This window comes from Triturus cristatus, chromosome 5_2 (assembly GCF_964204655.1).
Source record: "Triturus cristatus chromosome 5_2, aTriCri1.1, whole genome shotgun sequence".
Taxonomy (NCBI): domain Eukaryota; kingdom Metazoa; phylum Chordata; class Amphibia; order Caudata; family Salamandridae; genus Triturus; species Triturus cristatus.
In genome coordinates, this window is record NC_140588.1 from 955,745,829 (window position 1) to 955,772,944 (window position 27,116).

At 46.2% G+C, this 27,116-nt stretch overlaps 1 protein-coding gene across 2 annotated transcripts in view; it reads right to left on the reverse strand.

Moving 5' to 3' along the window:
• Positions 1-27,116, reverse strand: part of LOC146829460 (SWI/SNF-related matrix-associated actin-dependent regulator of chromatin subfamily A member 1) — a 1,967,301-nt gene that overhangs the window by 1,257,679 nt on the left and 682,506 nt on the right. For both annotated transcript variants that reach the window (XM_085608144.1, XM_085608145.1), the window contains one exon: positions 4,393-4,548. In XM_085608144.1, the coding sequence (XP_085464270.1) occupies positions 4,393-4,548 (156 nt within the window). The remainder of the gene's footprint in view (positions 1-4,392; positions 4,549-27,116) is intronic.

Genomic DNA, 27,116 nt, shown 5'->3' on the forward strand with positions numbered 1-27,116 from the left:
GCCTGATTGGCTGCAGTTTGGACTGGACATAATGACTGTGATAGTCATAGGTGTGGAAGTTTTTTTCCTTGTAGCTTAGGCTACTTTACTTCCTGGTTTCAGGTTACCAAGGTTTTTTGGTTATTATATGCATTGCTTTTCTATGTACCGTGGGACTCCCACTCCGACGACGGGGAATGATTCAGGCATGTGAATCTATGAAAGACACCCCAAATACTGGAGAACTAGCTTTATTGCCACCCATTAGTGATGGACTACTCACACTTTTCAGTAGCCCATAACACCAGCACTGACCTCCTCCTCATAGATCAAAGGACGCTACTTCAGGTAGAGGTTGTCTCCCCAGAGCCGATGACCATTTCGAATCATGGTCCAGTCTAGATCACATTGAACTGGCCTAGCCCAAACCCGGTAGGTAAGCGGGGTTCATGGAGACTAAATGACTCCCTTTCAAGGGAACCAGTACAGCAACATGAGCTAATGACCACTATACGGGAATATCTACATCTCAGCCATAGCAAGAAGCATGGGATGCCCTGAAGGCAATTATACTAGGTGTCTTCATTAAAGAAGCTAGCTGCCTCAAGCGGATGACGGAGAATGATCTACTCTGACTTAAGGAAGATCTACTCTGAGTGGAGCAGGACCACAAGGCCCACCCCTCCAAGAGACTCTGGTGGAGCCTAACAGCACTCCGCAGCCAACTCAGAATTTAGGAGTATTAAAGAGCCAATTGCATATTAGCCCGCTCGGGAACACAAATCTACCAGCGAGGCAACAAAACATGGTCACTCTTCGCGAACAAGCGTGGGCTCTGCAAACTAAGGAGAACATGGAGGAGTCAAGAATGCCACAGGGGTCCTGTGTACCTCAGAGGAGGTCAAGACTGAGGCATTTCACAAATTTTATAGCACCCAATACAAGTCTGAAAGCCCAGATGCAGAGGCACAACACACCTATCTACAGTCACTCTACCTGACCTCTCTCGAGCAGCTAGGGAAACCATAGAGGTTTTGGCAGCTATTAAAGATCTAAAGTGGGGGACAGCCACAGGACCAAACATCTTCACAGGTGTACTTTACAAACACTTCACCCATCTGATAGCACCTTTGCTGGCCGAAGATCTATAACAAAATGTTCCAGTCTTGTGGGCTGACCTTAGTGATGGTGGAAAGAACAATCTCCCTAATTGTAAAAGACCAAACTCAATGCCAATGCTACTGCCCTATGTCCCTTTTGAATATAGAAATCAAAAATATGGCTAAAAGCTTGGCGACTTACCTTGAGGCCTACCTCCCTAATTTAATACATGTGGGCCAGACGGGATTTGTCCTAGACCAATCAACTAGCAATAGCACCAAACGGGTTCTACATGTCAGATTTTGTGCAGGAACGCCACAGGGAAGACATCCACTTTCTTTCGATGCGGAGAAGGCCTTCAACCATGTTGACGGGTCCACAAAGAAATTCACACCTCATAGGCTGGGCTATGAAGGCTACTACCAAGGGTGGATTGAGGCCCTCTGTGCCTCACCCTGGGCCAGAGTTAATGTTAATGGGCTCAAATTGGAAATTTGGGTTCAAAGGGTTGGTCTCTATCTCTCCAGCGCTATTTACGCTTTGTCTGGAACCCTTCCTTCAGAAGATATGAGATTGTGAGAATATTCGGGGAGTTCCTTTCCAACAGGATACATTTAATGTATTAGCCTTTGCAGACTATGTTCTGCTTTCACTGATCTATTCAGTGAACACCCTGCGGAACTTATTACATTGCTGCTCCTAGTGGAATATGGAGCTTTGGAGACATTAAGATTAACCTGAGGAAATATGATTAATTAGTGCTATCTTTGGAGAAAACACTGCTTCAGAAACTCCAACTACAAACCCCCTTTTGGTGGACACTTGACTCCTTGCCCTGCTTGGCAGTGAGCCTAGCCCCTGGCCTGTATACTTGCCCTAGAGCCAACTTTCGACACTTACCATACTCCATCAAATCCTAACCTCCTCCTGGCGTATCAATGCTATCTTGTGAATCTAGAGAATAGCCTTTTTCTAAACGTCCTGTCTCCCTTAGATTCTGTACAAGTTTCAGGCACTCCCGCTTACCCTCCAAAAGAATGACCTGAAGCTTTAGAGACCAGCACATGATTGCTAGACCAGTGGTGAAGGTCCCAAGTCCCAGAGATGATGCATTCCCTACACTTCCCCGAACACAAGGATTATCCTTTAGGCCTTGGACTAGCTTTCTCCTCTGACTCCGATACACGGTACTAGAGACGTCTCCATAGGTCTGAAGATATCCCGTTTCCAGTCATGCCCGCTCCCAGTCATGGATTGTAAACAGCAGCAATTGGCTTTGAGACATATTTCATAAGGTGCTATTCGGCCCTTCAAAGATATCATACAGACATTCCCTGTGCCAGAGCGAGAGTGGTTCCAATATTTACAGATGAGGCACTGGGTCCTTCATTCCTCTATAAAGGAGGTGGCCACAAGTTCCCCCACATACTTCGAGAAGTTCCTACAGTGCCTCTCAACATCTTACCACTTGATCACCCAGATATAATCCACCCTGCGTTCTAACATCCCCCAGGCACCCCTTTCACATAGGAACAATTGGAAGGTCGATCTGGGTGTTACGCTAAATGATAAACAATGGGGCACAATCCACACAAGCACAACCAACTTTGAGAGACACGCTCCGGTGAGGTAGACACTTTACAAGATATTGTACAGATGGCACTACACACCAGCCCATCTTAATATATATGGGACAGTAACAGGCCCAGGGAGTGCTGGAGAGGGTGTGGAGGCACAGGGACTATTAACCATAGCTTGTTGCCCTGCACTCATTTGAGTCAGTTCTGGGATGAAGTTTTAAACAACATAGTGGGCATTGAAGGGATCCCCTAAATAAGGACTCTCCTTTGATCCTACTGGATCTGCCTCAGAAGAATATGTATCCTTTTCACTCCCCTAAGGGGATAAGGATCTCCCCCCATGTTCTAGCAGCAAAGCAGACCATTCTGGGCCTTTGTGGAAAATACCTCATCCCAAACACCTAAATCTGGATGCATGATATTTGGCAACTTTTGCCCTATGAAAAGATAGCATACAATCTGCAGGATTCATCTGACAAATTCACTGCAATGTGGGACCCAATTCTGGAATATCTTTATCCAGCTGATAAAGGCCTCACTTGCTCCAATCAGCTGCGAACATTGGCCTGGTATCCCACAATAGATTGCAGAGTAACGAGGACAACTGACAGTATTTGGGGGGCTGGCTACAAAATTATTTTTATGAGCAAAACAATGGCGTCACGGGAGTTGAGGGGGTTGATTAATTTCATTGTTGGTGGATTGTTCAATTATTCAGGTGGTTATACCCATGTTATTGTTGTATACAAACACAATATAAATGAAAGTAAAAAGATCCAGCAAAAGGAAAGCAAGAGCTGGTGGTTGACTACACTTGCTTAATCTTTTGATAATCGTTTTTTCCTGTATTTGGTCAAAATAACTCAAAGTGATGGATGCAGTCTTTGATCCTTCATGATAAGGCCAATATACAGAGGCTCTCCTCAATGAGTTAGCTCATAAAGGGTGTTTGTAATTAGTTATATAGGCATGCATGGATGTTGACTCATAGATGCCTACCCCTGACAGATTTCATAGCTTCATTAACACAGTTAGTTTTCCTTTGCCTTTCTTTACTTGTCTTAAACAGGTGAGTTTGTCAAGGATACATTCTCTTCAATTCTAATAATTCTCCAATAGCAATCGTTTGTAGGTCTACCGAAAAAGTATTTCCATACATTGTCCACCAGATACTGTGAGGTTAAAGAAAACCATTATACAACATTTCTTAGACATGCCTATCTTCGAGAGAGGCATGTCTAAATCAGTAAGTATTGGGCAGCATGAGTAGGTTTTTCCAATGCACCAGGACTGCTAAACCAGAGAGGACGGCACAATGCCAATTAAGATAAACTGTAATAATTCTATTTAGGTCAGAGTGCACATTGTCTTAAAAGTTAATGCGTAAGAGAGTACATTCTCCAGAAGCTGAAGGTTTGAAAAAAATATTACACCAACTACAATAAGTTTTCTTTTAGACAGTGGTCAGGAAGATGTAAAGGCAAGCATTGAAAATGTTTTAATAGGAAACTTGAGCAACGTAGGCCAGTGGTAGGAAACAAAATGGTATTTACCAAAACTGCAAAGTGTTAAACTGGAAAATGTCTTGTTCTTCACAGTCGTGCCCCATTTAGGAAATAGACTAGATTACAAACCTATTTACAACACAGGAATGAGAGAAAGTAGTATAGTACTATGTGCATTTTTCAGGTCACCCGCAAAGGATATATCAATAGTGATTTAAAAAAATTACCTTAGACTTTTCATTCTTTATTCTGTGAGCTTCATCAATGACTAAGTATCTCCAATTAAACTTCTTGAAAACGGATTTTTCTCTAATAACCATTTCATATGAGGTAACACATACGTCCCACTCTCCAGGCATCATTACGTCACGTATAAATGCAGCCTAAAATCAAAAAAATATGCTTTTTAGACAAGAATGACAGAATACATAAACTTAATAGCACCTTAATGAGCTCTAGAATTACAATGAGACCTTGACAGTTAAAACATTCTTCACAGTTGCTATAGTATTTCCCGCTGACAGGTCTAAGAGCAATTTTTTTTGTGTCAACTAATATTTTTACAGTGGTACACTACAATTGTGTTGGACATGTTTTCAGCTAACATTCTACCAACCGAGTGATCACTACATGCTCAGGAGACATATTAGCTATCATAAATTTCTCAACTAATGGAATTTCACATAATGTAGCCCAGTTGATCACCCAGATGAATTAGTTTGGTTTTAATAAGCATTTTTCTTAATTTTACGACTACTGGTATATTTTTACTGATTGTGGGGGATTTTAATTAGATAACTGATAACTATGACTGCTATTTGGGAATTGCAGATTATTCAGGGTGTACTAGCCATGGGTGTGGATGTTAGCTAGGTAGATAAAAATTGATTAAGTCCTATTTGGCTGAGGGCCTATATTGACCTGGTGAATTTAAACTGATGTGTCACTCCCTAGTTAACCCATCATTCAGGGTCTGAGGTAAAAACTCATTTATGGATTACATCGTAATTTTCGGTGTCACCCTATCCAAAAGTTAAGATTTAAGGATCGCCAGAAAAGAAGAATTTCATCATCACTCACTGTCTCAAGGTATGGAGTTGGATGGAATTTTCACAATGCCGATATTTTGCTTAAATCAGAATCATACGTGGTCAGAGTTTGTTGATCTTTTTAAGGTCCATCTCAAGTAGAGTTATTTCTTCTTGAGCCAAGACTTTCTTAATTTGTCTCTTGTTCATTTAATGAGATACACCAATTACCCATTCTTTATGCAAAGTCTCGTTTGGAGCAAAGTAGGACCTTGCAGGCGTATGCCATGGGGGAACTTGAGTTAGTGCACCTGCAAAGATTTCAACTACATTGTGACATGTGATGGCCAAATGCTCTAAGGCTGCCTTAGACAAGGGTCTTTTGAATGCAAATATTATATCTACCTCATCGCTAAAATAGTTCACTCTGCCTTTGCAGGCTCTACAGTCTTCATCCTCCCATTTCAGAAACACTTGTCGGCGTTAATTCTGGATTAGTAAACTCCCTGGAAGAGACAAGAGTCCTTGGGCATGTATTAGCAAACAGGATCTAGACTAGGGCTGAGAAGAACAATACTGTGATATATATTAAAAAAGGATGCAGGCCAAACATTGGATAGGAAGTTGTTCAACTATCATTTTTGACTCAGTAAGGCTAAATCCACTTTGTGATTATAAATCTTAGAATGGCATTTCATCATGTTATTAAACAGAAGTTACTGCCCTCTATAGATAACGTGGCTCTGGCAAAGAGCCTTCTGCACATAACACTAAACATGCATACCTGACTCACTACTTTGGTGTGATAAATACCCCATGGCTAGTACACTGACACTATTAATTTTTAAAAAGGAGTTACGTTATGTACTATGACCTGCTTCTGATTTCCCACACATCAACAACTTGGAGGGAGGCCTGATGGAATCAGATGGGCATTCAATAAGAGTGGGGACCAGATTGATCACACGTCTTCTGTATGGAGACAGTGCTGTCCCGATTCAAAACATGGCCAATGGCCTCTAATGTTGCAGTGCATCCATGCCTCAAGTGGTCAGATGCACAGCGCCTTCCATCACCTCACTTATTTCCCTTGGCGTCCTCATGGTCTCTGGTGTCATTTCAACAGTCACGTGTTTACCCTATACTTTCCCTCTCTCCCTGCATCCTTACTGTTTTTGTGGGTAAGCGGTTAACTGCCATGGTGATGATATACGTACCAACGTGCTGGCAGATGGTGTTTGTGGGGTAGATTCCTGTGCAAGAGACATATGCGCATTGTGTAGCAGCTAGATACTGCCTTACTTTTAACTGCACGCAAGCTTCATTAATTCATATTACATGGAATCTATGTTGATTGTAATATCTTTTCCCAAAGTAACATGGAGGCTACAAGCTTCTCCAGGATAACATAGGAAGCTAAGATGAAGTATCCCATAAAAGGCATGTGGGGTGCATCACAACGCTTCGCTTAGATAATCTCCTTCACGCTCAACGCCCCCTTGCATTCCGTTTACATGTTTCTTGTCCAATTCATTTCAGTCCTACACATTTCTGTGTTTGTTGAAGTCTTTGTCCCTGCTATATTTTATGGCTGTTTTTGAGAAGTTTTTTAAAAGCTCTGTTTTTTTCTGTCTTTAGGTGCAGTATTATTCCTTCTGTTATCAACTGCTGAAGACTTTGCAATTTCTATTTTTCTAGTATCACTTTCCAAACTTCCCTTTTGTTGGGAAGTCAGCAGAGTAGGGAAGAACACTCTGACAATCACAACAGATTTTGCCAGAATAAGTTAAGGATAGATCTGAGGTCATCACCTCACATTTAAGATGTGATAAACATGTATGTATCCTTCATGGATGATCTGGAGATGTCAACCAACCTAACTAAATCAGAGGTCGTCTGGATGAGTCAGCTGAACCTTAAGGCCACAAGGGTGTTTGACACTCCAATAAGACACATTTTACATGTATCTGCCTGTAGATGACAGTTGAATACAGCATGAAAGAGAGGAAACTAATATCCCAGCTATGTCTGTATTTCAAATGCAAAAGATGCTGTGCTCCGATTTGCAGCTCAACTGCTAATTTTGGCATAATACCCCTGGTTCTCTGTCAGGACTGGAAGCCAAGATTATGCATTTATCTTTTTTCTTTATTTTTGGACAGCAATTAAAATATGAGTTGAACAGTAAAGAAACAAAAGTTCCTTGACTATATCTCCCAAGAGTTCAGTGAAGAAAAATAAAATCAATCGCCCAAAATGAGAGTGCCCCAAACCGGAGTGATAAGACATCAGGAGAATCAGCACTTCCTCTTTCTTTCCTGCTCATTAGCCCGTTAAGTGGCTGGTTCCTAATAGTCTGACTCTGTGTGTATGCAAGAGGCAGATCTGCCCTTTGATGTTGCACTTATTTATCTCTGCCTCTCCCCACCCGTTTGTGGAATTATATATTTATCCTTGCTCGGTCTTAGGTAAGGAAACCCTCCTTTTTATTTGGAGGGTGGGGAGAGGAAATCGACTGAGGCAGAGGCGCTCGGCTGGCTGCTTTAGTTCTGATTTCTCTCAGAACGGCGAGGAGGTTAGAAGCAGCAACCAGTCAGAGGTTTAGAAAAGTTCCAGATGCCTCTTTCACACAAAAGGAGGCTGCCACCTGCATGGCACCATAGGTGGTTTTAGAGGTACGGCCAATACTCCTATCAAGCAAGATCTCTTTGAAAGACAAAGGCCAACAGCAAACAGGTTTTCTAAGAGTGATATCAAGTTGTACCTTCACTCTACTTGGTGTCTCCAAAATTCAGGGCACCTCAGCTGCTGATCACGTTGCTGTTCTCAAGCACTTTCTACAACATCTCAGGACTTCCTGTGTGGATGTTGATGCAGTTTTCCTCTCTTTCCTCCTGGTGGCGCAATCCAGTCACCCACAGTGCATTTGTGACGTTGAACTGACCCTTAATCTTTCATCATAACTTCTCATTTCTAGATGCCCTTTTCATAACTCTTGGCACCACTAGTCACCACTTCTTAGAAGCAGCTGGATGAAAAGACCTGGACATACTTACGAGTTCAGTCCCTGGCAATCTCCTGATCTGGCAGCAACACCCAGCAGCCCACAAGAAATACCATTCTCTCTGTCAGCACTGCCGAACCACCCCCAGGCCTTGAGACACCTTTGGGGTGCAAGAATATCCATCGGGAGCCTGTGGATCACACTCCTAAGATACCCACGGCATGGCAGGGCCATTCAAAAAGTCCCAAAGGACCCCTTTGCTCAGGGTCCCAAGCACTACCACACTTTACTGGCCCCAAGAGTGATGAAGAGATATGTTGCCCCTAGCTCTGGATCCAAAGCAATAGTTTCAGAAGTACAAGTCTAGAGTGGGTCCCCCACACTTCAGAGGAGGGTCCAACCCCCTGGTGTATGCTTCCATGGTTCTTCTGTTTCTTAACTGTGCATCCCTGTTCCGAGCTAATAAAATGGATGTACATAGTTTTAGAAGGTGGCAAACTCCACCAAATGCAGATATGCTACACAGCCCCTTCATTACCTGCCACTTCCAGGGAGCAGCCTGCAGGCGGACCAATCCCCTTGCACAACATGCTGGAAGAACTATGATGATCGCTTGTATGAGCACTAGGACAGTTCCCCCTCTCCGAGCCAGACCCCGCTCATTCAGGTCTGTTTTCCTCCTTCATAGCTTCAAAGAAACACTATATAGGAATTGGAGACACGGTTCTCTCTGCCCCCCCCCCCCCCTTTTGTTCTACATGGGAACATTCCACAAGAACATAAAAGGGAGGCCCTGCTAAGCTAATCTCTTTCTGGGCACACCCATTGTTCTCAGAGGGATTTGATCTGCCAGATTGGACTGCAGTGTAACTAACTCCCCTAGCAAGATAGCGCAAGGCGGGAATCCCCCGGCAAGATAGCTCAAGGCAGGAATATCTTTAGAGCTGGCCCAGAGAAAAAGGCCGAATTTTATAAGCATATAAAATAAATTAGCTCATGTATAGTAAATGTAACTCTGTATATAGGTTTGCGAGTATACAGTAAAATACAGAATCAATGACTTTTCTACCTTGCGCTGAATAAAATATATATTTTAGGCACAAGTGACAAAAAGAGGGCAAACACTTTAAACACCACCCCAGGTCTTGAGACACTTCTGGGGGTCAAGAATGTCGATCAGGAGCCTGTGGATAACACTCCTAAGGTGCCCACGGCATGGCAGGGCCACTCAAAAAGTCCAAAAGGACCCCTTTGCTTCAGGGTCCCCAGCACTTTCACACTTTACTGGCCCAAAGAGTGACCAAGAGATATTGTATCCCTAGCTATGGATCCAAAGCAATAGTTTCAGAATTACAAGTCTAGAGTGGATCCCCCACACTCCAGAGAAGGGTCCAACCCCCTGGTGTATGCTTGCTGCTTCTTCCATAGTTCTTCTGTTTCTTAACTGTTTATCCCTGTGCAGAGCTAATAAAATGGATGTACATAGTTTTAGAAGGTGGGAAACCCCACCAAATGCAGATATGCTACACAGTCCCTTCATTACCTGCCACCTTCAGGGAGCAGCCTGCTGGCTGTCCAACCCCCTTCCACAACATGCTGGAAAAACTATGATGCTGGCTTGTATGAGCACTAGGACAGTTCCCCCTCTCTGAGCCAGACTCCGCTCATTCAGGTCGTTTTTCCTCCTTCAAAGCTTCAAAAAAACACCCTATAGGAATTGGAGACACAGTTCTATCTGCTCGCCCTTTGTCCTACATGGGAACATTCTACAGGAACATAATAGGGAGGACCTGCTACGCTAATCTCTTTCTGGGCGCACCCATTGTTCTCAGAAGGATTTGATATGCCCGATTGGACTGCAGTGTACTTAACTCCTCTAGCAAGATAGCAAAAGGCAGGAATCCCCCGGCAAGATAGCTCAAGGCAGGAATATCTTTAGAGCTGGCCCAGAGAAAAGGCCGAATTTTATAAGCATATAAAATAAATTAGCTCAACTAAAGTAAATGTAACTCGGTATATAAGTTTGCGAGTATACAGGAAAATACAAAATCAATGACTTTTCAACCTTGTGCCGAATAAAATATATATTTTAGGCACAAGTGACAAAAAGAGGGCAAAAACGTGAACATTACAGATTTTATACTTCAAAAAAAGTAAAAGGAACATTTGTTTTTAGATCCCCAATTGAATTATAAAGCCTTAACATGCCCTAACCTATTTAACCTGGGTCCGATCTGCTACAGTGCTACCTGTGTACACAGCCTATGGCGAGCCAGACAAGCAGCCCCTCTCCCATCTTGAACAAATGTGCATATTGTGGAAACAGTGTTGCGTTCAATTTCCTCGGAGCCTATGTTAAGTCAGACAAGCAGTCCCTCCCCATCTTGTACAAAGTGCACATTGTGGGAACGGTGATGCGTTCAATTTCATTAGAGCCCTTTACCACAACTGTACATAGCTGCTGACATTATTTTAAAAGATAGTTACTGATCACTACAGCTTTAATAGTGACAGGTTTCACCATACTTTCCATTAACTTCTAATACCTTAAGCGTTGTTTGATAAATCTAATGAAATGTGGAATGCCCCAAACAAAACCAGATAAGAGTCGGAGGAAAAAAACTTAAAGGGGAATGGGAGGTAGTGCAGGGGTCTAAAAATGTGGATTTCCAGTTTTTGATCATATTTGGAATTCTGCTCAATGCTGCAGGAATAAACACTTTCTGAGTGAAAGCAGAACTTCACTCTGAAAGACGCCTTTTAAAAGTTTTTGGGTGTTCAGCATTTTTTGAGATTATACGTTTCAAAAAGCTGGCAGGTAGGCTTGAAAGAGTACTTTTTATAGCATACATTGACTAATCTCAAAAGGTCAGTAATCACACTTCAATTTTTAAAGAATAAGTTACTTACCTTCAGTAACACTGTATCTGTAAGAGACATAAGTTAGTTATAGATTCCTTACCTTAAATTACCCCGTCGTCAGACTGGATCAGGAGATTTTTTTATTAGCAGTACCCATGCGCGTCGGAGGGTGGCATCGGTCGACTTAGCATCCGTTATTGGCGTCGTCAGGATGACGCTGCGGTGCCTACTTAGACGCCGCCCCTGCACGCTGACGTCAGTTCTGACATGACTTTCCACGCCAGAAGAGCAGAGCCATGAAAGACACTGACCACTGGTGCACCACAACAAAGTTCCTGTAAGGGAGTCCTTACCCTAGAAATCAGTTTACAGAGTGGGGAGGTAAGGAATCTATAACTAACTTATGTCTCTTACAGATACATCGTTACCGAAGGTAAGTAATTTGTTCATCTGAAAGAGATAGTTAGTTATAGATTCCTTACCTTAGAATAGATACCCCAGCAATACCATCCCCGGAGGAGTGACTGCGAACTAAGTTCAAACCAGAAAGTCCTGGAAGACAGAACGGGCATAATATCCATCCATCCGGACTTGGCTGTACAGGCAGTAATGTCTGGTAAACGTGTGCAAGGATGGCCACGTGGCCGCCTGGACCATGTCGAGGAGTTGGACTCCACATGCTAATGCAGTATTTGCTTCCGTAGCCATAGTGGAATGAGCACGCAGCCCCACTGGAGGTTCCTTTTTCGCCAAAGCGTAACAGACTTTCATACAAAGGACAACCCATCGAGAGATGGTACGCTTTTGGACAGCCCGACCTTTCTTGGCACCCACATAACCTACGAAGAGTTGATCATCCACCCGGAATCTTTTGTGCGGTCAAGGTAGAAGGACAGTGCAAGATTTGGGTCCAAACGGTGGGGTGTCTCCTCCTCCTAGGAAGGGTGCAGAGATGGGAAAAAGGTGGGCAAAGTGATCGCTTGTCTTATGAGAAAAGGTGTAACCACTTTAGGGAGGAACAAGGGTCTCATCCTAAGCACCGCTTTGTCCAGATGCACAGGGAAGAAAGGGGGCTTGGAAGATAGAGCCTGAAGCTTAATCACCCTGCGAGCAGAGCTGATGGCAACAAAGAAAGCAGTTTTCAGAGGGAGGAGCCTGAGAGGACAGTTGTGAAGAGGCTTGAAATGAGCGCATATAAGATAATTTAAAACAAGATTCAAGTCCCACTGGGGCATTATGAAAGGAGATGGTGGAATCAGATGAATAATGCCCTTAAAGAATCTATTTACAATAGGGGACTTGAATAAAGAGTGCTGATCTGGTAGCCAAAGCAAAGTAGAAAAAACTGCAAAATAGCCCTTTAGAGTGCCCAGAGCAGAGCCCTGCTTGGCCAAAGAAAGGATGACCAAAAGAGCCTCGGAAAGAGGGGCAGAGAGGGTATCCACAGCCTTTTCTGTGCACCATGCCACAAACGTATTCCATCGACAAGCATATACTGTCTTAGTGGAGGGGCGCTTGGCTGCCAAGAGGACATTACAGACTTCGAGCAGAATGTCAAAAGCTGTCAACTGTAGCCGGTCAATCTCCACGCAAGGAGGTGGAGGCTAGACAGGTTCGGTTGGAGGACTGTCCCCTGTTGCTGTGACAGAAGATCCTCCCAAAGAGTCAGTCTGATCTGACGATTGAAGGGCATGCACAGGAGCTCGGGTACCAGACTCTTCCTGCCCAGTACGGAGCCACAAGAATGATTTGGGCCAGGTCGCACTTGATCTTCCTCAGCACTATGGGCAGAAGTGGTACAGGTGGAAAGGCGTACAGGAGGCGGCAGTTCCGCTTGCGACGAAAAGCGTTGCCGAGGGAGTGCCACCTTGGTATTTCCAATGCGCAAAACTGCTGACACTGCGTGTTCTCTTTGGTGGCAAACAGATCTAACCAAGGCTTTCCCCACCACTGAAAGAGAAGACTACATTTGGGGTCTACCAGCCACCGATGGCTGAGTTCATCTGTCCTGGTGTTCAGAGAACCTGCCAGGTGTTGAACCACCAGGGGCATACTCTGATGTTCCAGCCATGTCCAGAGGCGAAAAGCCTCTTGACATAGGGTCCACGACCTCACCCTGCTCTGTTTGTTGCAGCAACACATGGCAGTGGTGTTGTCTGTGAACACCTGCACTTCCTTCCCTTTCAGTGCCAGGCGGATTGCCCGGAGCTCCAACAGGTTGACATGGAGCCCGGACTCCGCTGGAGACCGGACGCCTCTGGCCTCCGCCTGTCCCAGATGGCCGTTCCATCCCAGGAGTGACGCATCCCTCACTATTGTTAGGTATGGTTGGGGAAGCGAGAGGGATTGGCCTCTGACCCAATCCTGGTTCATTAACTACCACTGCAGTTGTTGTGCAGTCCCCTCTGAGATCTGGACGTAGTCCACCGTAGTCTCGAGGTGTGAGACGACAGCCTGGGGCAAACCTGCCTTCAACAGCCAGTAGTCGAGATAGGGGAAGACTGGAACCACTGATCTGCGCAGATGAGCTGCAACCACCGCCATCACTTTCGTGAACTCCTGAGGGGCACTGGTAAGGCCAAAGGTGAGCACAGTGAACTGAAAATGCTCGTGGCCTACCGTGAACCGCAGATAGTGTCTGAAGGCTGGCAGGACGGGAATATGAAATTAGGGGTCCTGCAAGTCCAATGCCACCAGTCTTCAGGGTTGAGGACCTGATCCAATGTGAGCATTTTGAACTTCTCCTTAGGGAGGAAGCGGTTGAGGGCCCTGAGGTCTAGAATAGGACGCAGGCCTTTGTCCTTCTTGGGCACCAGAAAGAAGCGGGAATGGCAACCACAACCTACTTCTGGCGCAGGGACCCTCTCAATAGCTCCCTTGGCCAAGAGAGCTGAGACTTCCTGGCAGAGAAGCGATAAATGATCCCCTGACATTTGATTGAATGATGGTGGCAAGGAGAGAAGGGTAGTCTCGAAGGGGAGCGAACAGCCCCTTCAGACTATTTGCACAACACACCTGTCTGATGTGATGGATTGCCAGTGGGGGAGGCCATGGCGAATCCTGCTCTCCACTGGCCGTAGATGGGCCTGAAATATCAGACTAGGAGGATTTGGAGGCTGTGGCGGGGGGGGGGGGGGTGGACTGGCCTGCCCACTGGCTCCCAAATCAGCGAGGTCGCTGGGTCCCACGTACGTCGACACGCATAGGCTGGGCAGCTTGCGTGACCCTGTAGCTAGACTGGGCCAGACACGGCTGGGTGTCTCTTCTGTAGCCACTAAAGGGGCAAAAAGCAGACAGGAGTGGGTGGGATCACGCAGCGAGGATCCCAAGGATCTGGCCGTAGTCTGAGAATCCGTAAAGCGCTCCAGCACTGAGTCGCCTTTGTCGCCAAAACGAGGACAGCCATCAAAGGGCATGTCCAGCAAAGTTGACTGGACATCCCCAGAAAAACCAGATGTCCTCAACCAGGCGTAACTGTCGCGTCACATTGTAGCGGCGTCCATAGAACACTGTAGAGACATGTGTTCTTACAGAGGTCTGCCAAAACCCGGAAGAACTACAACCCCCATGATTCCATGGGTATTTGACGTTGCTGGCGTAACCCCGTTCAAGGAAGCAAAGGATTTAAACGCTTCCGGGGCACCGGTCGGGTGCCGTTTATTCTGTGCCTGGAGCTGCATTTCTGACGAGAGGAGGTCCGGTAAGGGTGCTTCTTGCACCACCATTTCCAAGTCCTTTTCGTTATTGTATTAGAGCTCATTTTGCCATGACCTGAATTCTGCAGGAGTTGGTTCCGTCTGCTGTTTTACCCTGTTGGTTGAGCCAGAGTACCGGCTCTTGGGGGTTAAACGAGCAGCGACCTTATTCCTGACAATCGAGGAGTTACTCTTTCTAGTCCTGCATTGTTGCCACACCAGTTGCGTGGCTGATTCCACCGTCACTACAGCTGACTTGTACCCATCAAGTAACAGCAACGCACGTTGGTTACACAGCTGCCATTACAATCAGTAAACGTCCTTTTCCACGGTTCTCTCGTGTTGCAGAGTTGAGAATCCAGCTCATGCTGAGAGAACGCTCAAAGCCGGTAAAACGCTGGCACGTTTTAAACGGTTGCTCGTATCAGAATTAAGTATTGTTTCCCAAGGAGCGATTGGGTTAACATGTTTCCTGTGTGACACTGTGTTCTTGAATCATATACGTTTGGAAGCTACTGCCATTGGTTACGTACTGTCTTTTGTGTGATGACTGTACCCTGGAAAACCAGAGCTATATGTATGAGCAACTTTGGGCTTTATTGAATCACGTAAGGCACCAAGAGGAATTGGAGCTGGAACTAGCAATTCTTAGGAGTGATTTTTCCTTTGGGTTAGCCAACCCATATGCATTACTTTAACTGTGCTGTTGTCTTGGTTTGTTTATTTGCGTATCCCACAGCAGGGATTGTTCAAGCATTTCTGGAAGACAGCTCTTCACCCCTGCTACAGCCCACTCTGCGAAACCTTTGGTATGTAATACCTATCAGAAGTATAAACACTAAATGGGAGCATTGATAAACTTGAATGGTTATTTATTACATTATTCTGTTCTTAGATCATAGTGGATTCATTCCTCATGGACTATCTGTCGAGGAATCAGGACTATTTTACTTTACAGGTATTATTAACAAGAGGAGTGTTAAAGAGGTGTTATTGTGCATGTTTTTGGTGTACTGTGTTCTCAACGTTATTGCTCTCGTTACAGGTCTCCTTCTCAGCTGTTCCCATCCTTCCCTTTCCCCACTTGATCACTCCATTAAGTCCGTAGTCTAAACCAGACCTTGGGGCTATCAGGAGGTGGACCATACAGAGCAACATACGATCTGGAGAATTCAAGGCCATGACACTAGCACCAAAGGGCTACCGACATGGCAATCGTTCTGCATAGTAAGTCAGTGGTATCCAGTCCACATCGAATTGTGAATTTGGCTGCATCTCTCCCATCTGCCACTGCCTATGAGAGAACGGGCCGGGACCTCCTCTGGGCACTGAGGCAGCACCTTCCTGACCGTATCCCAGATGGTATGGGCGTATTGGCCCAAGATGCACGCGGTATTCACGGACCGCAGTGCCAAGTTGGAGGAAGAGAGCATGCGCTCCCCAAGATGATCCAGCTTCTTGGATTCCCTATCTGGGGGAAAGAAGGGAATGTGACCTTGGAAGAAGAGGCTTGGACCACCAAGCTCTCAGGGCAAGGGTGTTGGGTGAGGAAAAGTGTGTCGCCCGGGGACACGTGATGGCAGCGGGCAATCGTCCTTTCCACAGGAGCCCCTGTGCTGGGACTGGCCCATCTGCCCAGGAGAACGTCAGTGAGGGCTTTGCTGAAGGGCAGAAGAGGTTCAGAGAAGGTTGCTGCAGGCTGAAGCACCTCTGTCAGAAAGTTTGTCCTGACAGCCACTGAAGGCTCCGTGTTCATCTCAGGGGTGAGGATGGAATGGCATCGGCCGAGAGCACAGCTGACGCCGGGGGCTTCGTCCTCGGGATCGCAACTGGGGAAGGTCGAGTAAGATTGACCGGTGTCGATCCAGATCTACGGATGCCTTCTGGCGCTGGGGCCAAAGCAGCCAGCCTCGAAGGCCCCCAAAGAGACTCTGCAGGGCCTGAAGGCGCGCAGGCAGAATTGAGCTGCCCAAAAACAAGGTGGAGGGGATCGTAAAACTTTCGGAGTTGAGCAGGGGACACTCCGGCTCCCAGAAACGGGGGGAGGTTGCGGATTCATCCCTGAAGTAGGCACCGGAGAAAGAGCTTTAGAGCGACGATGCCCTAGGTCCCGCGTCAGCCGACCGACGGGGAGAAGGCGAAGAGCGTCAGTGCTTCTTCGCCTTCTTCTTCTTGGACTTACCCGAGGACTTCGAGTGCAAGAAGGTGTGATGGCTCCACGAGTGGTCTGGAGACCTTCCTCTTGAACGATACCGGGAGCGATGCAGAGCTGTTCGCCGGGCCTCCAGTAGCTTTCAGAACCACTCCCACAAAGACTTTGGATTCATGGCCCAGCAGTCGGAGCACGATTTTGAATCATAGTCACGCTCCAGAAACCAAAGGCACACAAGGTGCAGATCTGTCACGAACATCAGCTTATAACAGGAGTCGCAAGGTTTGAACCCGATCTGGAATTGGGACATCCATCGCACACCACGAGTCAAAGACTTGAAAAAAAGAAGTAGACAAAATGTCAAAAAAAGGTTAGTCAAAAAGTGACTAAGGGGTAACTCTCTCCGGATCTGCGCTAGGCTGGCGAGGAAAAAGAAAGAACTGACGTCAGCAAGCAGAAGCAGCGTCTAAGAAGGTATCGCAACGTCATCCCAGCAACGACAAAACAGACGCGGAGTCGATTGACGCCACCCACCGACGAGCAGGGGTGCTGCTAAGAAAAAATTCTCCAGATCCAGTCTGATGCCTGTGGGTAATTTTAAGGTAAGGAATCTATAACTAACCTATGTCTCTTTCAGATGAAATTTTATTGGCTGATGAAGAGCTTGAATTCTTTTTTTCCACCATCTTGAAATTGGAAAAGTCGCCAGAACTTGACAGTTTTGCATAGTGAAAAAAAAAAATCAAAGAAAAAAAAGGGATTACAAGATCTAGACGACAGAGGGGGCATACTGATACACATCAGCAGGGAAAAGTTGCACATGAAAAATGAGAACTTTATGTGAGTGGCAAACTGAACATTTGCAAGGTTTGAAAACACGTCGCCAGCATTTGAATTTGGAAACCAGTGCTGTTTTCAAAGGCTGCACGTTTAAGCACATTTGTGAGTTTCACCTAGACGAACAAAAGTGAGTACAAATGTATAAGGCACTACTGTAAGAGTGAGGTTGAACAAAGAAAGGCGAAAGCTGTACAGTAACAAAACACGCGTAAAGTAACAGTTCACAAATAAATAAAACTCTCGAAGTTTGAAATCAAGAGTTTTAAGACATTTTCAAATTTAAAAAAGGAATAAGTCATCACGCCTGTGGTTGGCTATAGGGGCCTATAAGGGATGCATTTGTTCCTGCAAGTGTCCAACCTCTCACTGTGCAAAGTAGAAAGCTGGGAGCAGCATGGGTTTTATGCAGAGGAGGGTGGGTGCAGAGCCTGGCTTCAAGAAGGAACTGCATCCAACCACCAGCACCCATGGCCAAAGACTATGCACACAAGGTTCTGCCTGCATGAGCGACAGCACTGTGTCAATCTGCTAAATTTCGGTAGTGCGAACACTATAACATTAACATGGGAATCAAGCTAGGAAATAAACCAAAAAAAAGAACACAGTTATAGTGGTTTTATGGTTACACATCAAAACCTAAAAATCTGTAAATTCAGCAATTACGGACTGATACACTAAACATATCTCACGTCCTCTCGTCTAGATCCATAATTAACCCACCCACGCCGGGCTGAAAATGGCCATCTATGAAATACCAAAAATAATGCCAGATTTGATAGCCTTCCCCAGTCCTCCAACATATGTGCACTTATGATCTGCTACACAAAACTTAACCTGGACCCCTGATATGATAACCATAATTATTCACCCAAAAGGGCCAAAAATGACTGAGTGTAAAATGCTGACACATCTACCAGATTTGTCAGTCCTCCCTGGTCCGCCAAGAGGCAAAATGAAACAGGCCATTTTGAAAGACATCAGTGAGTCGGGTTTCAGTGGTGAGAATGTGATGCTCTAGACAAAGGCTGAGTAGGAGGCCCGCCTTGGAAAACTGAATTCTCCTTCAAGCCATTAGCATTGCAGATCATCACTCAAAACAGGGACAGAGAGACTGACAAAATGGAACAGATGTCTTCCTCTACAACCCAATTAACTAGAGTATCCCTGACCATTGTTTAAGTTTGACAGGCGGTAACAGTGCTACCCTGAGGTGAAAGATGAAGCCCTTGGGGCACATGGAAACAAAACAGCTTAAGGTCAATTGTGGTGCCCGTCATGGCCATAGTGTTGAGCATCCAAGTAGACCTTTGTTCTTGACATATGTGAGTCATTCTTGCAACTAAATCAGGGAACTTGTGCTTGCACTTCTGCAGCAGATATGGAGACTACTGAAAGCAAAGCACATCCGGAGTCTAAGGGTTACATCCTGAAGTAGATGAGAAGTTCTGGGTCAGCAAAGCAGTTAAGCGAATCTCCAAAAATATGATGTACGTATATGATACCTGAAAATGTCTAGCAACTGTTACTTCTCAAGCCTTTCTGTACAGTACAGGTACAATTATGATACTGACATGGAAACCAACGAGACTGTTTATTTGTAACTTTAAAAAATGTAATAAATAAAGTTTTGAGACAAAAGAAGTGGACCTCCATCATGGGAGAGCAGCTGAAAAAGAGAACAGGACATATATGGCCTTACTAAGGTATAGGAAAAGGCAGCAATCAGAGACAGTGATTCAACCTCTGTAACTCCATGGTGTCTGCCCTTTTCTTTACATTTATATACTTACAATACACATTTGTATTCCTTTCCATCTACTCAGTGGTGGGTGGGTTCTAAGGATCATGCTTTGCTCCCAATCCGTAAAAAAACGGTTCTTCACACTTCATCTTTGTTCTGAACCTGCAATTGTGTCCACAGCTTTACCTAGGAAAGGGCTTTGTTCTGTCTCTTCTGTATTTCTTTTTAAGTTGTTAAAAAATGATTGCACCACTGCATATAAAATGGATAAAGCAGTTTTGCGAAATCTTTGACAAAAAAGTATAGGAATATCATAAAAATATTTAAATACTTCGGGCCAGATGTATACAAGATTTAGCAGGCGCAAACGGGTTTGCGACCCGGAAGAGCGTTTGTTCTCCTCAGGGTTGTGCAGCACAGCAGAGGCAATGTGACGGTTCCGGTGGATCCCCAGAGGCTGGAAAAGCACCTTAAGCCCACTTCCACACATGCCGTGTAGGCTCATAGGTGGCAGAGTCCAAGTACAGATGCACCGTGATTGGAAGCCTTTTATGTCCCTGAGGCTTCAGATCAGGAGGCCAGCCTACTAGCTCTTGGAGTCACTCTGGGTTCAAGTGATGTAGGTCCAGTCCTTCTGACCCAAGCAGGAGGGCAGCTTGAAGCAGGGCAGCTAAGCAGGGCAGCAGTTCCTTCAAAGCAGCAGTCCAGCAGATTGGCAGTCCTTGTAGCAGTTCAGCAGTCCTTCTTCCTGGAAGATTAAACACAAGTCAAGAAGTGTGCTGAAGTGGTAGTGTTTGATGTCCTTCCTTTATACACAGTTGTGCCTTTGAAGTGAATGCACAAAGCCCAACTGTCAACTACAACTGGTCATGTGACCAGAGACATGCCCCCTGTGCGGAAACTGGAACAAGATCACCGAAGAGCTCCTCGCCTTTACCCTCAGCTGAACTCCTCCCCCACCATGACCGACGCCAACTCTGCAGCCAACAAACTCCACAAATGGATCGCTGACTGTGCCAACAAGCTCGCACCCCTCGAGAAATCAAACAGACAACACACCATGAAAGCCACCTGGTTCACCCTGGACATCCGAGAATCCAAGCGCTCGTGCGACAACTCGAGAACACATGGAGGAACAGCAAAACCCCAGAAGACCACCACTACAGCACACCACCAACTTATCAGATCTACATTGAGGAACTTCATCCAGGACAGAATCCTCTCCATCTCCCTCATCTCCAAAGGATCTCTTCAATATCATACAAGAATTTACCAAACCCCCCAGCGAAACCTTTGACATTCCTCCCTCCCAGGACCTTTGCAACAAACTCGGCTCCTTCTTCCACCGCAAAATCAGGACACTCTAAGACAACTTTGACAAATAGAACCAAGGCTCCGACACAACATCTTCCACCAGCAAATCCACTCAGCTGACCATCCTCGCCTGGACCCCCGTCACCACAGAAGATACCTCAAAGACCATGAGGAGCATACACTGAGGAGCACCCACTGACCACTGCCCGCCGCACATCTTTCATAGGGCCACCATCGCACCAGAACTACGACAGACAACTGCACTCTCAAACCAGGCATGTTCCCCGACGACTGAAATCACGCAGAAGTCAAACCCCTCTTCAAGAAGCCCTCCGCAGACTCGATGGACCTCAGGAACTACAGGCCCATCTCCGTCCTCCCCTTCGCCGCCCAAGTCACTGAGAAGATTGTCAACATCCAGCTAACAAACTTCATAAAATCCAACAACATCCTTGACACAATCCGGCTTCTGTAGCAACCACAGCACCTAGACCGCGCTCCTAGCCGCCACGAACAACATCCGCACACTCCTCGACTAAGGCCAAACTGCAGCCCTCATTCTACTAGACCTCTCAGCAGCCTTTGACACGGTCTCCAACCACACACTAGCCTCCAGACTCCACGATGACGGCATACAGGGAACTGCCCTAGACTGGATCCGCTCCTTCCTCGCTGGCCGAACTCAAAGAATTAGACTCCAGCCCTTCCTCTCCGAAATGACAGAGATCAGATGCAGAGTACCCCAAGGATCCTCCGTCAGCCCCACGCTCTTCAACATCTGCATGGCACCCCTCGCAACAATTGTCAGAAAACACGGACTCAGCATAGCATCCTACGCCGACGGCATCCTCTCCCTCACCAAGGAACCAACATCACCAGGCACAACTTCCAGGAAGGAATGAAGGATGTCGCAACCTGGATGAGCAGCAGCTGCCTGAAGCGCAATTCGGGGAAAACGAAAGTCCTCATCCTCGGATCCACCCCCTCCTTGTGGGCTGACACCTAGTGGCCCCCCGCCCTCGGCAACCCTCCCATTCCCACGGACCATGCCCGCAGCCTCGGCATCATGCTCAACTCCTCCCTTACCATGAACTGACAGATCATTGCCGTATCCTTCACATGCTTCAACACCCTCCGCATACTCCGCAAGAACTTCAAATGGATCCCCCCCCCCCCCGAATCCAGGAAGAACTTCACCCATGCACTCATCACCAGCAGGCTGGACTACGAAAACGCCCTCTATGCCAGAATAAACAAATCTCTACACCACATATTCCAGACCGTCCAGAACACCAAAGTCAAACTCGTCCTCAGCATCCCACGACAAGACCACATCACCCAGCACCTAAAAGATCTCCACTGGCTTCCTGTCAAAAAAAGAGTGACCCTCAAGCTGCTCACACAGGCCTAAAAAGCCCTCCACAACACTGGACCCCAATATCTCAACAAAAGAATCTCCTTCTACCCCCTAACCCTCCCCCACCAAGAGAAACTTCTGCTCCGCTGACCTAGCCTTGGCCGAAATCTCCCACATCCACAGAGCCAGAACGAGAGGCACGTCACAGCCAAGACCTGGAACAAACTCTCCCTCAGCATCAGACGAAGCCCTACACTGCAAGTATTCAGGAAGAGCCTCAAGACCTGGATTTTCAGATGATCGGAGCTGCCCGAATCCACCCCCAGCGCCTTGAGACCCTCACAGGAGAGCAGAGCGCTCTTTAAATCCCTGATTGAATGATTGATTGAAATGGGGAGAAGCTTCTAGAGGCATGCCTTTGACGTACACAGATGCCCTGCCTTTCCTGACCTGGCTCCAGTCTGACTGCATGGGGTATACAGCCTTTTGTGTGGAGACAGGACACAGCCTATTCAGGTGTAAGTGAGGATGGACCCAGCTAATCCCTTCCATCCTGTCAGTTTTGGCCCATCCAGTCACACCTAAGCTCCCATTGTGTGTGGCTGTCTAGGAGGAATACACAAAGCGCAACTGCCAACTACACCTGGTCAAGTGACCAAAGACAGGCCGCAGGCACCAAATGGCTAAGGCGAGAAAATGGCAACATTCTAAAAGTGGCATTTTCATAATTGTAACTTAAAGTCTAACTTCACCATAAATCAGGATTTAAAATTAGGATTCTAGAGACACCAAACATGAACCATTATCTATTCCCATGTGGAAAATGCACTTACAAAATGTAATAAGACAACTCCAATGTTACGATATGGGAGGGATAGGCCTTACAGTGGTGAAAAACGAATTTACGTTTTTTACTACCAGAACATGTAAAATTAAAAGTACATGTCCAACTTTTTAAATACACTGCACCCCGCCCTTGGGGCTGACCAGGGACTACCTTTGGGATGACATATGTATTAGAAAGGAAGCCAGGCTGTAATGGCAGTTTAACTACAGTGGCAGGTCTGACATGATTAAAAGGAATACTTAAGTGGGTGAGAAAGTCAGTGCTACAGGCTCACCAGTAGCGTTTAATTTGCAGGCCCAGTGCACATGTAGTGCACTTCACTAGTAAATTAAATATGCCTATTGGGTATAAGCCAATGTTGCTATGTTTTGAGCTGAGCGCACAAGCACTTTACCACTGTAAAGTATGTAGACTCCTAAGGCCAGTAAAAACAAAGTAGGCAAAAACAGGAGCTCCTAAGGCAAAATGTTAGGGGGAAACCACACCAAGCATACCAGATCTAACAGAGAGGTATTAGGGGTTTCTAAAGTCCCAATAAAACAAATAACAAAGATGGTATATAGAACTTCTAGGTCGTTGAGAGGCTGGTTACTTTACTATCCTATCATTTGTAAACTCAAATTCATAGACTACTTTGCTGGAGAACAAAATGGGAGAGTAGTAACTTTTTATAGAGGAGATCATTTTGCGGATATATAATTTGTCCATAACACCTAAGGAAAAGTCTCTTTGCGGCACCGGATAATGATAAAGTCGCTCACAAGACACCACGTCTTGATACTCATACTAAACCATTGAAGATCAGCAATCTGGGCAATTACAGGATCAATTTATTTCTCTTATCTATATCAGAAAGTTGTTCCTTCATGCCTCCTCAGGTCTATGCTAGGTGACTTTTTTTTTTTTTTTAACTTTATTTATAGCTTGAAGTTTGTACATAGTGGTGCAATATTATGCAGTTAGAAGTTTTACTACATCATTTATAGATCTGTGAATGCAGAATACAATACAGTTCTTGTGGTTATCATCACAGGTTCATTAAGTACAGCCATGCTATATCCAAGGCATCTAATGACAGGCAGCCTATTCTAAGCATTATGTATGTATCCGTTAGGGGCAGCACGAACATCAGGACACTTATATTCTTTCCAGATCCCCCAGTATACCGTGGGCACTCGCCACCCTGACTAACCCCTCCGTCCACCCGATATCCTATGATCGTACCCCACTGAGTCACACATTTCTACTATCTTGCCCTACTCTCTTCTCAGCCATCTCTTCCACTGCCGTGGTTTCCTCATTGCTATGTGAGAGCAGGTATCCTACCAGCGGTCCCCATATGTCTCTGGGTTGAGACGTGCATGGTAGTAGTTCAGCGTATATGTTATTTTGTTCCTGACAATACGTTATGTCAGCTAGCCATTCCTTGAATTTCGGGGCGCTGCCCCTACCCCATCGACAAGCAACCTTACGCTTCACCAGTAACAGCAATATAGCAACAAACTTCCTACACTGTTTTGGTATCTGCGCCGTGTAACCCATAAGCGCCACCATTGGGTCTCTAACTAGATGAATGTCTATCATGTCTTCCAGCGCCACAAACACCTGTTCCCAGTATTCTTCTATTTTCGCACATTCCCATGCTAGGTGCAGGAACCCCGCCCCCGGCATCCCACATCTCTCACAGTGATCATTGTCAGTCAATTGAAAGCGTACTTTCTTGACCGGGGTGTAATATAACTGGTATAAGAAGTTATAATGGATCATCCGGAACCGGCTACTAGCTGATATCTGTTCCGTCTGTAGGCAGCAAAACTTCCATTGTTCAGTGGTAATGTCTCCTCCCAAATCCCTCTACCAGCGCTGTCTGGACCGATCATCTGTTCCCGTCTTAAGCGCTCGGATCATGGCGTATAACCCGGACACCAGATGTTTGCCATCCGCAGACCGTAGCATCTGATGCAATGGCTCTAATCTCACAGGCTCCTGTGGGAACTCCGGGAGGAGTGACCTCATACCCTGCCGCAGCCGTACATATAAGAAAACATCTAGTGGTGTGCGAGTTTCTGTCGGAAAAAATTGATCTAACGTAAGGAAGGTTCCCCCACGAAAGCGGTCTCCCCATGTTCTAATCTGTGCTTTACAACATAGATCCCGGAACCCCTTTTCCTGGAATAGCGTCAAATTAGGATGATATACAAGTGGCATTCCAGGAGAATAAATGAGAGGCACATTCAGTAGGGTTTTTACCCGGTGCCAGGCTGAGACTGTGCCCGTGACAGTGGTGAATTTTGGTGTTAAGGCGCGCAATGGGCCGTATATGATCCCTGTAAGGGGTATCGGATTAGCGAGCCAATCTTCTACCGCTATTTGTGGCATGTATCGTGGAGGATGCACCCAATAATATGCATAGTGCGCTTGGGCGCTGAGGAAGTAAATCTCAAAGTCAGGGACATCAAACCCTCCCTGTTCATATGGCCTCGTTAATATGGACCATTTCAACCGTGGCTGCTTACCTCCCCATACCAATCGTGTTAACTCTTAGCGCAGTGTGGCGAAAATGAATCGTCCGGGATGATAGGGGATATTGAGGAACAGGTACAGGAACTGCGGGAGTACCACCATTTTAATGAGCGACACTCGGCCTGCCATGGACAAGGGCATCGCCATCCAGCGTGTGATGTTGTCCTTCAGGCGCTCCACAGCTGTACCATAGTTTACCCGCACAGATTCCTCTCTATCTCTAGCTATACAGATTCCGAGATATCGCAAGTCTTCCTGACACCATTCCAGTGGGAAGGGGGTCACCGCCCGCGTGAGCGGGAACACCTGGGATTTTCCCCAGTTAATCCCCACCCCAGAGAGCCGTCCAAATCGTATGAATTCACGCAATATGGGATTTATGTTGGTCTGCGGGTCCCTTATGTATAATGTTATATCGTCTGCATATAATGATATTAATATTTGTCGCATACAGCAGCGGAATGCCTTATCATTATGAACCTGCCTCAGCCGCGCTGCCAGAGGCTCAACAGCGAGAGCGAACAGCAAGGGCGACAAAGGGCACCCCTGGCGAGTGCCCCTGGAGATAGAAACCCGGGGGGACAGATGGCCATTTATCAATATTCGGGCTGTGGGTGGACGGTACAGTAATTGAAGCCATGACATGTATAGTCGCGGAAATCCCATCCTCCACAAAACTCCAAACAAGTAATCCCACTCCACTGAATCGAACACTTTTGTGGCGTCAAGGAAGACCGCGGCCAGGGGGAAATCAGGATCTACTGTTTGCGTAAATAAAAAGAGCGTCCTGAGATTGTGCGAGGTCGACCTACCCGGTACAAACCCTGACTGGTCTGGTAGCACAAGCTTCTTCATCAGCAGGGACAAGCTATTAGCCAGTACTTTGGCCAATATCTTGGCATCGCAGTTTATGAGCGACAGTGGTCGATTTGAGACACACGAATCAGAGGGCTTTTTCACGGTTTTAGCAGGGATGTGACCGTCGCCTACCTCATTGAAGGCGGCAACAGTCCCCTCTCCATGGACTCCTCATATACCTCTTTTAGGACCGGTGCCATGACCTCTATATAAGCTTTATAGAACTCCGCCGGTAGCCCATCCGACCCCGGCGCCTTTCCATTTGCTAATTGCATGATAGCCTCCCTTATTTCGTCCAGTTCAAATGGATGACATAAGAATTCTCGCAGCGCATCTCCTAACCATCCGAGTGCTACCTCTCCTAAAAATTCCTCCAGTCCGAGCACCCCCTGTCTTTGAGATGTGTATAGTGTACTATAGTGCGAAGTGAATGTCTCCAGAATGTCTAACGTGTCCCTTTGAGTGATTCCCTCTTGGCTCTGTATCTCTAGTATGTAGGTGTTGAAGCGAGAATGTCGTGTGATCTCTGCCAATGCCTTCCCCGGGCGTTCCCCCTCCCCATATTTACGGGCTATCCAGTATCGCCCATGGAAATGCAGCTCGTGCTGTGCCTCTGCTTCGTATTCCGTCAGCTTGTTCCGAAATGCACTATGTGCCTGCTTCTCCTCCCCCCGTTCCATTGTTCTCTCCAAGTCCTTTAATTCCCTCTCTAGGCGTCCGAGCGCACGCT